We start from the raw sequence: 14,894 nt of genomic DNA, 5'->3' as shown, positions 1-14,894 counted from the left end.
ACAGAAAGCCGACGTTTACAAGTTGAACAGAATCCAGGCAGCTAGTCAGTCTTTCTCTTGATATATTTATATGTCAGTAACAGAGAGAACCTACGTGATATGCAGCTTTCAGTCCCCCATTGTCAGCGATGTTCTCTCCCAGTGTCTGTTTCCCATTAACATGCTCCCCATTGATGGTGTACTGGAGATACTGCTCCACCATGCACTCGGTCCGGTTCTTGAAGGCTTCCACCGAGGAGTTCTGCCACCAGGGGCGCAGATTCCCATCCTTGTCATACTCCCTTCCTGTTAGGAGCAGAGGTGCGTGGGTCAGTCCCCCTTCCCTAATACCACCAGGTATTGAAATGCAACCCCTTTTTAAAAATATTTAAAAGCCAGGTTAAGATCTTCACCTAATAATGTTTGTAACTGCCTGTCTCCCCCCTAAAAAGCCCCAGCTCTCAGTGTTGAGTTTCTTACGACAAGTTCTAATGGAGATGTATGAGGCAGCCATAACCAACACTGAAACATAGGACAATGAAACTAGAACCCCAGAAAACAAGCAGACACAAAAAAGTGGTGCATATCCTTACATTGGTAAGCTACCAGCAACCAAGAGCTAAAGACACATCAATTTTATTTGTTCATATGTCCAATGTATTTTTATTTCTATTAATTTTACACATGTGGCCTTTGTTTCTCAATCTCAAATATCCCGTGGTTACCACAAAGTGCCCTGTTTGAGAAATGACTTCTTCTTTTATCCTGTACAGATACGACATGAAACAGATCCTGCAGTATTTACATCTGTGCCATTTGCTCTAATTGTATACCTTGAGCTCTGCCATCACAATCCGACAAGCACAAAGAGATGAACGTAACTTTACGGATCCCAAAGATTAAAGGGATACTCATAATACTGAGCTTATTTGTTGCATTTTCAATAAAAACTTGTCGGGTGAACAAAAGCCATATTTTACACACTTGAGTAAAAAGCATCACATGAGTGTGGACACTGCAGGAGCTCCACCGTTTTAAGGCTGGCTGTTAAAAATTGATTGTATTTCTTTTGGCAATAATACTGACACTGCAGTAAGAACCCTGGAGTGACACAACAGACAAAGTACTGTTGCAGTTCTGCTCCACATGTCAATGCATCTCTCAGGGTACGTTGTTCCTGCTGGCACACTCCAAGCAGAAGCATCTCCGTGAAACCAGGAGGGTACGCAAGTGACCGAGGACAGCCAGATCAGGAGAGGCTGCAGACTCACCCTGGTCGTCGAAGGCATGCGTGAGCTCATGCCCCATTACCACTCCAATGCCCCCGAAGTTTAGAGCCCTGCAGAGATGCAGACACAACCTTACTGAGGTACAGCACTTCTTAGACATTTAACATTGTATGATCTTCCTCATTACATTTAGGAAATCTGTTGTACTCTGCAACTCACTCTTGGTTGACGTAATAATTTAATTTATGAATGTTATAACCTCACGACCTTGAAAACACATTTCTTGCAGATCAGATCAAGCTAGGTCACAGACTCCAGCCTCCAAGAGATTTCAATTTCTCCATCAATCACCTAGAGGCGTCAAGCTGACAGCACCATAAGGGATTAAGCTGGGCTGATTTATGATCACCTGAAAACCTAAAGCTTCAAGAATCCATTCATCAACGTTTAATAAAACTGCACCTTGTGCACCCCTTTTCTGGCCCCAAGTCTGTTGGGTGGCGGGCAGATGTGATAAGAGAAAGATTGGTGCCAGTGGAGAATGAGAGAGAATACAGAGGAGCAGGGCTCACTTGGGATGGTCCCTGGCGTAGAAAGGTGCTTGCAGGATACCAGCAGGAAAGACGATACCGTTCTTGGTTGGCATGTAGTAAGCATTCACTGTCGGTGGGGTCATGCTCCATCTGAAGGGAAGAGGACACACAGTCAGCACAATCCACACCACAGAACTTCTATGTGCTGTATGTCAGTTCTATAGAACAGTGTGTCAGAGCAGCACTGCACACTCACTGGTCCTTGTTGGGTGGTTTGCGGAGCTGGTCAGCCATCACCTTAGCAGAGAAGTTGAAAAAGTTCAGCGTATTCTGGAAAAAGTTGTCTTCTGAAACTTCATACTAAAAAGAGAAAGAGAAGAAGGGAGAAATCACTCAACTTCATGAGAGTAGCTTGGGGAAGGGCATCATGGGATACAGTGAGTAAGGACACCAAGCAAAACATTGGGTAAGAGTGCCATGTTACACTATCGTTTGCCTCTTGTATATTCATTCTTAACACAAAGAATGGGGGCTGACTGCACACTCAAGTTCTTAAACATCTGCAATCCTCTGAAGCGGCAGTAAAGATTGTAAAATTATTTATTACACATGCACTCATCACACTATTTATTACACACTCACTCATCTAACTGCTGCTGCCTTGAATATTTGAGCTGGTGAGACCTCACTCACCCCATCATAGACATCATCCAGCTCCTTGTTGTCCAGAATGAAGTCTGGAAAGCCAATCATGTCGTAGATGGCATCAGCCTACAGGATAGGGGTGGAAATAAAGGCAGGAGTCTCAGGCCCCGAGTTTAAATTTCCATGATGTTCTAGGAGTTTTCCATGATTCTGTACAGCCTTGTCATCAAACCTCACAATGTATTGATCCCCACAACCCTTCATTACTTTCGTTTCCTATACATTTAGCACACAACTAGCAGCTCAGCACGATAAATATGAGGAATTTTCACCACCAGCATAAATGCAACACAACAGCCTTTTGTAGACACCAGTTATGTTAACTGAATCACAGCTAAATCAAGGAGATGTGTGAAAAACAAGATAGACGACCAGTGTTGTAACTTAACACCCCTTCAGACCCAGATATCTGAATACATTTTCATATTATTCTATATTATTCAAACCTGACGTCCTGAATATGAAAAGGCAAGACCTAGATGAAGAATTCACAAATAGCAATAATCCTTAAGAATTGGCTGCATTTAAATAATGGTCTTAATTCCAAAGGATCAAGAAAAGCCTTCACATATCAGAGAGCAGTCACTTCATCCACCACAAAAGTCCTTCATCCACCTGATACAAGGCAACCTAGCTGCATATAGTAGATCGGGGGGGAAGAGAGAAATTGCTTCACCAGCTGAATTAAGGGGGACCTTTAAATAGACCAGACTGTACAAGACCAGTGTGAAATTTAGTCAGTACACCAGTTATCAGGTTATCAGCTTTGAGATCCTTAATAACCAAGTAGTCCTCACTTTAGCATCAACCCAAAGGTTGGCACAGTGTACATGATGTATGTTTTGGGGGTGTATTCCAGGCTATGCTCTCAGTCACATGGGCTTGTGATGACATCTGCATGCTCCGGTCACTACTTACTTTTTCTTTAGCTGCCTGTCTAGTCTGGGTGTCCATCCAGTTCAGCTTGTCCAGGGACTGTTTGAAGGCTGTCCGGATGTCATTGATCATGCCCTCCGCCTGCATAGGGAACAATCTTATCAATTAATTAGACCCACTGGAGTTATTTATTATTATTTAAGTCACTATTCAAACAGCAATACAGTATGTGCTCAAAATCTAATCATGCAATCTTAAAAGCAAGGATTAAAAATAACCACAAGGTGGCACCACAGCCCAGGTACAATCATGGGTTTCCAGCTCCAGACCGCTGACCTGAGGTTTGCAGTGTCTTCAAAGGTGCGGAGAAAGGTGTGGAGAAGGAATTAACTGCTCTGATCAATTTAATGTTTCTCCCTGTTAACAAGATACAGTGCTGGTTTTTGAAGGTTTGTGGACCTCCAATATAAAATCCTTATCATGATGCACTTGTTGAATCAAAACCAGTTTTATTAAATAACCAAAGGTGTCTATATGTATTAATTCAATGTATTGTGAGATGCAAATAATTAAATAATTAAACAAGGACTGCATTTGGGCAGCTCTGTCCTATATAATGGTCTAAAAATTTTTTGAGTTTGGGCTTCACTATGCAAGCTAGTGAATATCAGTCATGCCACAATACATTTCAAATAACTTCAGTAAAAGAGTAGCTGATGTTCATCCATTTCAAGAGGGATACAAATCCATTCCTACAAATTTACTGACAAACCTACCCATTTGCCAAACTACCAATAGAAAATATTTAAAACCAAACTAACTCTACCCAGCTCAAGAACTCTAGAGTAACAGCTAAGGATCTGCAAGTCTCTCTCACAGTGGCTAATGTCAGTGTTCATGCCTCAACCATCAGGAGACGTTTGAATGGGAATGGTTTTCATTAGAGGATAGCTAGTAAGAAACCACTGCTCTCTAAAAAGAATATTTTCCACCCATCTTAAGCTTCCAAAGAAGCAGAAGACCACTGTAAGACTTTTCTCCGAACAGATAAGTCAAAAACCATATTTTTTGGCACAATAAGAAATGTTTTATATGGTGAAAACCAAACACCACCTCCCAATAGATCCCAATAATCCCCTTATCCCAGTGGAAGAATGCTGGTTTGCCTCAGGAACCAGATGGCTTGTCATGATTGACAGAACCATGCATCTGGACATGTATCTGCAAACTCTGGAGGAGAATTTCAGGCCACTTGTGATCTGCAGCTGAGCTGAAAGTGGGTCTGGCAGCAATACAATGACTCTAAACATAAAAAGGAGGTCTACACCAGAATGGCTTAAGATCAAATTTAGCATTCTGGATTGTGCAAGTCAAAGTCCCATCTTAACCCCCAATGAAATGTCATGATAGAACCTGAAATAGGCTGTTTGTACAAGTCTGCTGTGAAATGTCACTGACATTTCTATGGTCAGTAGAACAAGCAGTCCTGTAAGGAACAATGGATGAAAATTCCTAAGCACTGATGAGAGAGACTGATAAAACTGTTACAGGAAACGCCTATTAAAGTCATTGCTGCTGAAGAGGTGCCACCATTTACAGAATCTAAAGCTTCAAACATTCATTCCCATAAAGATATTTTTTACTTTTGGATAATTTTGTGCTTATATAATCAGAATATATCTTATGTCTTTTTGTTATATGTTTAATCAGCTTTTTAGGAGGTTAAAAGGGTTTTGCAAACTTTTTCATACACTGTACAACCTGCTGAATTTCAAACTACGCAGACCAGTTATAAATATTCTTATTATTCATTTTCTTATAAAGGGCAACAAACAAAATGTACAATGAAAAGTAGCAAAAATGAATCACTAAAATAGAGTAAGAGATGAGTAAAAATATAAAAAACAAAAAAACAAAACAGTGAGGCATGTAAGGTGCCAGGCAGAGCTAAACCGATGTGCAGTGAATGGTAAGCAAAGTGTAAAGAAGGAATCGTTACACTGAGGAGCACTGTAGTTTGAGCAGAGTTCGAAGAGTTAAAGTTCACAAAAGTGTGAGAGGGATCGGAAGTGCTGTCTAGGAGCTGCGTGCTTGCTGCAGCAGTGCAAGGACTACCTTAACCTTTCAAACCAGCAGGCTCCTTGGGCATTTATATTGGAAAATTAGAAAACGGTAGGAAAACAGGTCTGTTTTTTTGGGAGAGGCTGGGTGTTAAATAAGAAATGTGAACTCTCACACTACTTGCAGTGACAAGTGAAGCAATGTGACTTCAGGTTGAGGGGAGTCCCCATTACCTGTAAAGCGCTTTGAGTGGAGTGTCCAGAAAAGTGCTATATAAGTTTAAGAAATTATTATTATTATTATTATTATTATTATTATTATTATTCAGTGTCATGTGTGATACAGGCTGCCTAAGCTCACTCTCATATATTGCTAAGGTAGTCTGCAGTCAACAGTTTTCAGGTTCTGCATCACATTGTTCAGAGGTACAGTAGCAGAGCCAGATGGTTAGATGATGAAATGCGGGCTTCAAACTAACGAGGCCGCACAGGATGTGTTCATGGCATGGGGCACTCACAATCTCCTTGCTGTGCTTGTCGAAGGTGGCCTTGACGAAGAGGGCGCCCAGTGCGAAGCCCAGTGTGTCGTCTGTGTCTCCAATACAGGTCTGCCACCTCGGGGTGCATGACTGAGGACAGAGGTACACACCGGCATTGTCAGTACCCATAGCACAGAAAGACACTTCACAGCCAAACCTCTGTCCGCTAGCGCTGTAAACAAACATACAGTTCTACCACAATACAGATGCCGTTTATGGGACTGGAGCTAGGAAAGGACTGCCAACCAAGCACTGTTAAAACAAAAACAGGTCGCTAATACCTGACCTGAGACATTGTCCAAGTACTGAGTTAAAATTAAGTCTGGGACAGGGGGTTCCACCTGGATTTGATAACATCTTTTACATTGCACGTTACCAACAAGTTCACACATCATAGTTAACAGTGGCGTTAACCTGTCTCACTTAAACACATTCACAGACTTTTATTGTAATATCTGGATTTATGGAAATAGTCAAGGTCTGACTTTTTCCCCTCTAGATATCCATACATTTATGGATATTTGACGAAACCTAGATTAGAATGACATGATTAAGACTGATAAATGGATTTGAAATTCTGTATTGTGTAATCACAGCACATTAATTGTTTAATGTCGACATTTTGACACCTGGTTCCTGTTAATCTTAATGATCCAACAGGTTGATTTTGCCAAAGTCACTGATGATTTTGAATACTTAATTAATGTACACAATACTTAACTGAAGTCTTGCAGGACTTACCCCTTATTGTGAAAAATAGTTCAGAGGAAAGGAATTCTTTACACAATTTATTGAACCTAGACAAATGCTAATCACTATGGAATTAAACCAATTCTCAATGAATTAAGCAATGCACGGTTCGTTAAAGATTTTAAAAAAACCAAATACACAGAATACACACTGCATAAATATTCTTTTTTGACAACTGTCAGTAAGCAAAATAGAATATGTCATTTAGATAACAATGTATAATCTTCACACACCACTGTAACAGTGTTCACTCCATACAAAGACATTGTCTTGAACAAATGGAAACTGCAAAGCAATTATTCAAAATTATTAATGAATTATTGAAATTATCAAGGTGATGGGAAAGTTACTGTAAGGGATTAAATCAAACTCAACAAGGACACAGGGTGTTCAAAGAAAGTGCCTTGTGGAGTAACAGGAGGTATCACTTAACACAGAGGGTCCTGAGCATCTGGAACAAACTACCCCAGCCACATTTCCAAGGCCAGCTCTCTGGGCTCCTTCCAGAAATGGCCAGATGGGATTCTGAGATTGATTAACTGCTGAGTAACCAAAACAACAAGATGGGAGGAATTGCCTCCTCGCATTTACAACTTTTCTTATGTTTCCACCACTCAAATTGCATCAGAAGCAATTTTTAGATACACAACTAAAATGCCTGCTAAAAGGCATTTTAAAAGATCAAGCTCCTTTCTCGGACCGTTTGTAAAAACAAGTGGCATTTAAAACCACTGTGCCTCTTCCGCTACTGAACACTTCAATGACAGGGTTCCGCATATCCAGCAGACAAAGCTGACCCATTTTGATACATTGACGGCTCTGTGAAAAGGACTACACCAACGCACAAACAACGCAAAAAACACATTCTTAATGTGATGGCTGAGACTGCAGGGCACATGGCCAGTCTTGTGTACTGCGGTGTCTGTTCCATGCCAGGCGAGTGAGTGTCAGGAGTGGGTGATGCCTTACCTCTGTGTAGCTCTCTGCACCTAGCGACCGTCTCCTGTTGCTATGGTACCCAGCTAAATATCCCAGTCAAGTACCCCCTCTGTCAGCCACTAGACATCTCTGTCTGTCCGTTAATAGAGATGAGGCTTGCCTTTTCTCTGTGTCTCCTCTGTTGTTCTACCTTGCTCCTTGCTCCCCTCTTCCCCTTCCATTCCAATTAGCCTGAAGATCTCCCAGGAAGCAGCTTTTAAAACTTCCATTAGCATCAACAGTCATGCAGTGCAAAACAAGATCCCTTAATAGCAGGAGGTCTGGGGGGGGGGCATTTGCTTAACATGGCAAGAGATGGCAGGGACTGAATTTCCACAGAAAGATCAGTCACACTATGGCTTTAAAAAGGAAAGAACTTCAAATGCACATTATAACCCAGGGATCTCAAACAGGGAGCTACAGTATCACCTTCAGTCCAAACCAGCTCCCACTTTCTTACTTTGACCCCGTGCTGGTTCACTGAATCAAAGGTTAAAGTGATCCAAAGACTCCAAATGCCATTTTTCAGTAAAAATACAAATACAGCATAAATGTCTCTGCTAAGATCACATCACGGAGCACTTCAGTCTTCAGCTGTGCCTGAGCATAGATTACTAAAGATTGCAGTCTTCAGCTGTGCCTGACCCTAGATCACTGACCACTGCAGTCTCTAGCCATGCCTGACCCTAGATGACTGACCACTGCAGTCTCTAGCCATGCCTGACCCTAGATCACTGACCACTGCAGTCTCTAGCCATGCCTGACCCTAGATCACTGACCACTGCAGTCTCTAGCCATGCCTGACCCTAGATTACTGACCACTGCAGTCTCTAGCCATGCCTGACCCTAGATCACTGACCACTGCAGTCTCTAGCCATGCCTGACCCTAGATCACTGACCACTGCAGTCTCCAGCAGTGCCTGACCCTAGATCACTGACCACTGCAGTCTTTCGCTAAGTCTGTCCTGGAATCAGTAGACAGGATTTTTCCACAGGTAATCAAGAACAGTGTGAAATCCTCCTATGGGCCCCACCCACAAAAAATCACCTGGTGCCCTACAGTACCCTCTCACCTTCTTAGTTCCATACAGACTCTCCAGCAGCTTGTCCTGAGCATTCTCAAAGCGCTGATCCAGACTGGAGACTGTTTTCTGCACCAGGTTCCAGATCATATAGTTGTTTAAAAGGCTGGGAGGACAGAGAACAGAGAGGAGACACTTTGTAAATGCAGCTATTTGCTGGCAATTCACATGCTTTAACAAAATATGTGATATGTTTTCATAAAGCATTGTAGATCAAATTCTCAAACATGTTCATTAGACTTATAAAAGATGACTGTTTTTAATACATAAATTGTTATTTTAAATAGATTTAAATAAATTCTATTTTATTCTTATCAAACCAGTCTTGGATCCTTACAGCAGCAGCTCCTGTGCTGTCCTGTGCAGTAATAATACCAACCTGACACCCACCCAATATAGCCACTCAATATGTGAAACACTAGTACACCCAACAGTGCCCTGCAGATCCCAAGGAGTTGTTATGTCAAAAGCTGAGAAGACCTTTGGCTGAATTATGCTGATTTATTTCCAGCAAAGCTAGGATTGCCATCGCCTGGGGAATGATTGTTACTTTAATTTTTACTTTACGTAATCTGACAGATGAGACTTGCTCAAGGGTACATCATCAGTGACCCCATCCAGGACTTAAACCATAACCATCCAGTTCTGCCTCCAGAGCCCTAAACCACTATTCCACACTCATTCCTGGTTAAACTGAGCCAGGTTTGTCAGGTCCACAGAGCTCAATCTGTACCATGGAGAAGCTCAAGAGCCTTTCTTTAAATGAAGTTTGTCTTTTGTGAAATTGCTTCCTTCACGCTTTCAGTATTATTCAGTATAATGACGTGTCCCAGAATGCTTTACTAACAGACTATAGGCTGCTGCACATCTGTGTCCACGTGGTGGAGGGAGTTGATCCCTGGTAGGAGACACACCTGGCACAATGCGCTCACCTCTTGTCAGTGTTGTTGATGAGCTCGGACACCTGCTGCAGGTACTCCTTGGCATAGAGAACCACGGGCTCTGTGTCGTTCAGATCCAGGGGAGACAGAGCAGACGACAGGTAGTCCAGCCAGTCCACTGCTGGAGCCAGGAGCTGTCAACATCACACACAGGGAGGGCAGGGACTCAACACATCATACTAAATCATAATCATATAACACTCACAGGCTATAGCCTGACTGTGACAGATCCTCCCTAGAAGATAGTGCAGCAGGGGGGTCCGACACATGAAAACCCAAGTCCAGTCAGGAAAACAATTTAACAACTCAGGGAACCCGCCCATTATTATGCTCTTCCCATCCTAAAAGTTGTAATACCTGTATGTGCTACATGTGCTGTATGCAACCCGTAGCAGTGGAAAAACGCTTACCCGGCTGATTCCTCTTGGGTGGGTATGCTTCCATCTTTCTCATACTGGTATTCTGACATGGAAATAATCGAGGCTGAGGCAAAGGATGTGCAGTCATAATCTAGTATATACTCCACCAGAATATTTCTGCTTTAATAGAACTCTCCCAAATTTGTTCTCCCTCAGATATGTAATGGTCACTGTAACCATGATGGTCTTGCTAGACAAACTGTGACTCTTCAGTCACTATTTACATAGGGAACCTTAGGTGCAGTCAGTTACCAATTTCCTTGTGAGAATGCGAAGAATGCATTTCTCTGATTATTGCAACGCCACCCATTATGTGCAAGTCCAACCATAGCCTGAGATCAAGATAAGAATTTTATGACTCAGTTGATAAAGGCTACAAACTGGTGAGGGAATTCGAATGACAAACAAAACAGTACAGTTGCTGGACAAGCAAACACTGGAATCAAGCTCTAAAATGAGTCGGGGGTAAATCCAAGCTAAGTGGAGAAGCACAGAAAAAAAAATTCACACAGCATTTGCAAAGACCACAAGCCAGTCTCATGTACCGAATGGCTTAAGAAAGGATATTAAAAGTAAACCTTTTAAAATGAGTTTCTCTGCTGGGCCTGTTGGGATCAAATTTTGATGTGATCCAGGATGGTGAGAGTTTACTATTGTAAGCCCACAGGCTATGTGAACCCAACCAAAAGAATCAATTTGTCTAAGAGACGGAGAGTAGCTTTGTGATCTGTTTATTTTATATATACGAACATACATGTGTGAGATATGCACAGAAGGAGAGGTGGGCTCTGTTACTCACTGTTATAGCTACAAAACCATGCCCATTTCCACAAGGGGCAGTCCAGCATTTGCCAACTCTACAGCCTCAGCTATACACCCATACTCCCACATCCGTTTATCCTCTGGTTTGTGTTTCTCTGTTCATTCAGATGAAGTCCACTAGTTTGACTTTGTCAGTATCTTTGAGGATTTTGAATATTAACATTAAAACAAAAAAAAGCTAGTTATTTCAGCTTGTCAGCAAAAGACATTCTTTAAAATACTGGGATACACCGCCTTCAAAATAAATGTTTGTACACTTTCTTTCCATTATGGCTAACTCTTGTTAAATAAGTTGCATGGCTTTGGGAAGTTAAACATTGCACTATTTTAATATCCTGCGTGGATTTTGGAGCAAAGACAAAACAAACTGCTGCATTTTCTAACTTCCTTATGTGCATCAATGAACACCGGAAAGAACTCAAAAATCATGATGTGCTCAACCGAAAGCTGATCTCCAGTACTGCTGTCATGACCCCATCGCTGGAAAATGCTAACCATTAGCGACTTTATGCAGAATAAAAATGAACAGGATGAAATGTCTGCTTCATTAATTCAGTTCAGACAGGTGCAGCTACTTCATCAGCAGGAGACAACTCAGCATTTAACCTGAATATCAGTTCTCCTGTAAAACTGCAAAACCCGAGCTTGCTGGCAGTTTTTTTTTATTCCAGACACTTTCAGCTGATGGCTAATCCATGGTTTTGAACACATCTTCTGTGGGTGTGTCATTGTTTTGGTTATAACAAATGGCCCAAGGCTGGGTTTCTCAAAATCACGCAAAAGAGTACAAGGAGCCAAGCTGGCTGGCCAAGTGACAATGACACTCCATTACAATAACACTGCTGTGCACCTGTGGCCCATTTGCAATTCAAAGTAAAAACAAAACCCACTGCAACTTGATCTGTTTGCTATTCAAGTCGGATCCTCCACCCAATTCTTTCCTTCTCCACTTCTGGATGTGCTGTTCAATAATGCAAAGACGGAAAGCCCTTCTCCAGAATTTCAAACAGCTGGGAGAGGCACAGCTTCTGTCACCCAGATAAGAAGAGAGGAGGGTCGGGATGGGGATTAGGTTTTTCTGCATTTAACTATTTTTTCACATTAAAGCATCTTTTTATGATTGCAGAAATTCCATGAGCTGCCTTCAGACTCTGTGGGAGAGCAGGACTCTTGGAAACAACAAAGGCTTCTTTATGATCCTATGATAGTCCCACTCTGAGCCAAAACACAGTAATAAAGGGCTCATCAGCAAAGACTTCAACATGCACTGCTTGTATGCCAACTGATTGTGTGCTACAGTGGGAGGGTGACATGACACAACAGACCAAGTTTCACAGTTAATAGGAATTATAAAGACCATCTAGATAAAGCATTCACCAGTAAACTAAACAGACGCCACTTTTTTCCCCCCAAAGAAGAAAAAAACACAGGGAGTATGGGACCCAAAGAGCCAGATTGATCACCCAGGAACTTGCACAGACTTCTTTTTGTATTTTGTCACTTGGTAGTTTGATCTATGTGCTTAAAAAAGCACATTAAACTGAGTAGAAATCAGTTTCTGAAACAATGTTCGCTTAAACTCATCACAAACCATTTAGGGATTGGTAAAGCAAAAAGTTACAATGGAACAAGAAGTCTGTTCCTCAATGTGGATGTATATATTGCCAAATTCTTGTGTTATGTTTGTGGACTGGCCGTAGGCGCACAGTGCTGACAAATGCCCTGGCAAGCTGAACAGTTGCATGAACATCCTGTGCATTTAGCCAGCAGCTGCTTGGACCAGGAAACAAACAAGACCTAAGAGGGAGGCAATCTCTCAATTTACACTAGGATTACAGGACAGCAACAACTAGCTCTTTCCCTTTCAGTACCACTACTTCACTACCTGTTTCATTTTGACACCTCCCATTGTAAACATTTCATCTGGACTGGAATATTTCACTGATCCTGTACTGGTACTCTCTGCTCCCCTCTGACATCTGGAATTGATGAGAAAAATTTCAAAACCAAACAAGGCTCTTCCTGTAAGTGTAAATCATTAGGAGCAAAGTGGGAGATTTATGCAAGGCCATTCAATTTTCCAGCAGAACAGATATCTTCAACTCAAAATGTTTTTTCCAAAATTGAATTTTGAACCTACAGCACCTCCTCCGTCTAATTCTATACACATAGCATTAACTTGTGCTGCATGCACTAATCCCATGTAACAGGAAACTGTATTTGTTAATATATTTTCCTACTGAGGTGATTAGAACTAAGCTTTTAAAATTCAGTCTGCTTATTTTGCTCTGTCCCATTTACCATTGTGTAAGCACCTTGCTCTTTAGAATTTTATTTTGTTTAGTGAACCATTCACATAATTTAAACTGGGAAAAAAATTAAGCTTATAAGTGCCCAATTAGAATGTGTAATGTGTTTGAATGATTTCTAACTTTCATAAAATGGAAACTAAAACAAAAACATCCGGGCTGAATAAACATGCAGGCTTTTCTTTTAATTAATCAATTTCAGCTGTCGTGCAATTGACTCCAGCACAGGAAGATCTTGCACAGTTAACAAGTTGAGTGTTGAGTTCGGCACAGACACAGCAGGAGTCTTAATGCTCACCTCAGGATTCAGAAATTAAAGAGAAAGAGAAGAGCATTTTGAGTGCTGCCCAGCAGTACACGGATCCTCGAACCAACATTGAGACAGGAGATAGGCAGATTTGTATCTACAGCAAGGGAGAGATGCACAGCCACTTGCCCACAGATGTAGCCACATGGACTGACAGATGGGAACACAGATCCACAAACAGGTAAGCCTGAACTTAGTGATAACTGACAAGCAATTATCAGAAAACCGAGAGTGAATATAGCTTAATAAACTCAGTCTTTCAGTCCATACAAGGACACAGCTGCGCTGATAGATGTAAGTGGACAGTTATTGTCCATATCACACACTTCCTCAGAGAAACACAAGATGGATGCACACAATACCTGCAGCTCAGCAATGCTCATCTTGTGGTAGATCTTCTCCTCGTCTCGCCTCTCGTCCTGAGGCACCGTGATGTTGGCCAGCATGGTCTCGAAGTCCAGAATCTGCTGCATCTGTATGCGTGTGGACTGGGGATCCCCCCCCAGCAGGTGTCCCAGCTCAACCATGTACTCCAGATAGGCCTTCAGCACCTGCAAGAGCGATGCACAATCCCTGGCCCATCTGAAACTCGCCATGATTTCCATGGAGCTTTCACCTTTTCTTCAGTGCCCACTGAATTCTTTCACCCTCAGTGTAGGGTTTATAATCTCCCTCAGAAGAGATTTCCAAATATGCCTCCCTTTAAACAGATCTTAATTAAGCCACCAGATACCACTGATACATGGGAGAAACCCATTAAAGACTCAAGGCTAGAGCATCTTTAAACACCCCCCATTTAACTCCTTCATTTTCATTCCACTCAGATTTTTATGTACCAATAACTGATAAATGGAGAAAAAAACTCCTCTTCATCAACTGAATTCAACATTTTCAGAGTTTTAAGAAATCTATTTTGCAATTTATAATTAATTATATTAAGTCTTTTAAAATGGTATAAACTCTCTGAATGAAATCTCTTAAGGAGATTAAATTCATAAATGGCAGGGAAACATTCACAAAGGCCTACCACTGCAAACCAGGTCTGTATTACAGATGGTCAGAAATCACTTTGCTTAGTATCAATGAGTGGTGGAAAAATAAAACAGAAAACAAAGGCATTAAACTCAAGGAAACGTTTTCTGCAATTAATGCAGACTTTTCTTTAAATTTTTCTAACATATTTATTGATTCCTAAGGATTTAAATCATATTTAAAAAGGAGAAATACTGAGAAATCCCACAGCCTCCACTCAAAAGCTTCTCTGCATCTTTTTACTTGACTACCATGTACTGTATTTCTTGTCCAGTGTGTTTATTGTTCTGTACTGCCTGTTGTATATTATTGTACTTTGTTGTACTGTCATTA

At 41.5% G+C, this 14,894-nt stretch overlaps 1 protein-coding gene across 2 annotated transcripts in view; it reads right to left on the bottom strand.

Moving 5' to 3' along the window:
• The window catches only part of ece2b (endothelin converting enzyme 2b), a 77,464-nt gene that overhangs the window by 5,714 nt on the left and 56,856 nt on the right, over positions 1-14,894 (bottom strand). For both annotated transcript variants that reach the window (XM_088612315.1, XM_088612325.1), the window contains exons 8-17: positions 13,892-14,080; positions 9,664-9,806; positions 8,723-8,837; positions 5,901-6,011; positions 3,365-3,463; positions 2,435-2,512; positions 1,998-2,101; positions 1,781-1,891; positions 1,251-1,318; positions 95-285 (exon numbers count right to left, since the gene is read on the bottom strand). In XM_088612315.1, coding sequence (XP_088468441.1) covers positions 95-285; positions 1,251-1,318; positions 1,781-1,891; positions 1,998-2,101; positions 2,435-2,512; positions 3,365-3,463; positions 5,901-6,011; positions 8,723-8,837; positions 9,664-9,806; positions 13,892-14,080 — 1,209 coding nt within the window. The remainder of the gene's footprint in view (positions 1-94; positions 286-1,250; positions 1,319-1,780; positions 1,892-1,997; positions 2,102-2,434; positions 2,513-3,364; positions 3,464-5,900; positions 6,012-8,722; positions 8,838-9,663; positions 9,807-13,891; positions 14,081-14,894) is intronic.

This window comes from Lepisosteus platostomus, chromosome 2 (assembly GCF_059453375.1).
Source record: "Lepisosteus platostomus isolate fLepPlt1 chromosome 2, fLepPlt1.hap1, whole genome shotgun sequence".
Lineage (NCBI taxonomy): Eukaryota > Metazoa > Chordata > Actinopteri > Semionotiformes > Lepisosteidae > Lepisosteus > Lepisosteus platostomus.
The sequence above is the reverse complement of the archived record's forward strand: the minus strand, read 5'-3'. Positions and strand labels throughout refer to the sequence as shown.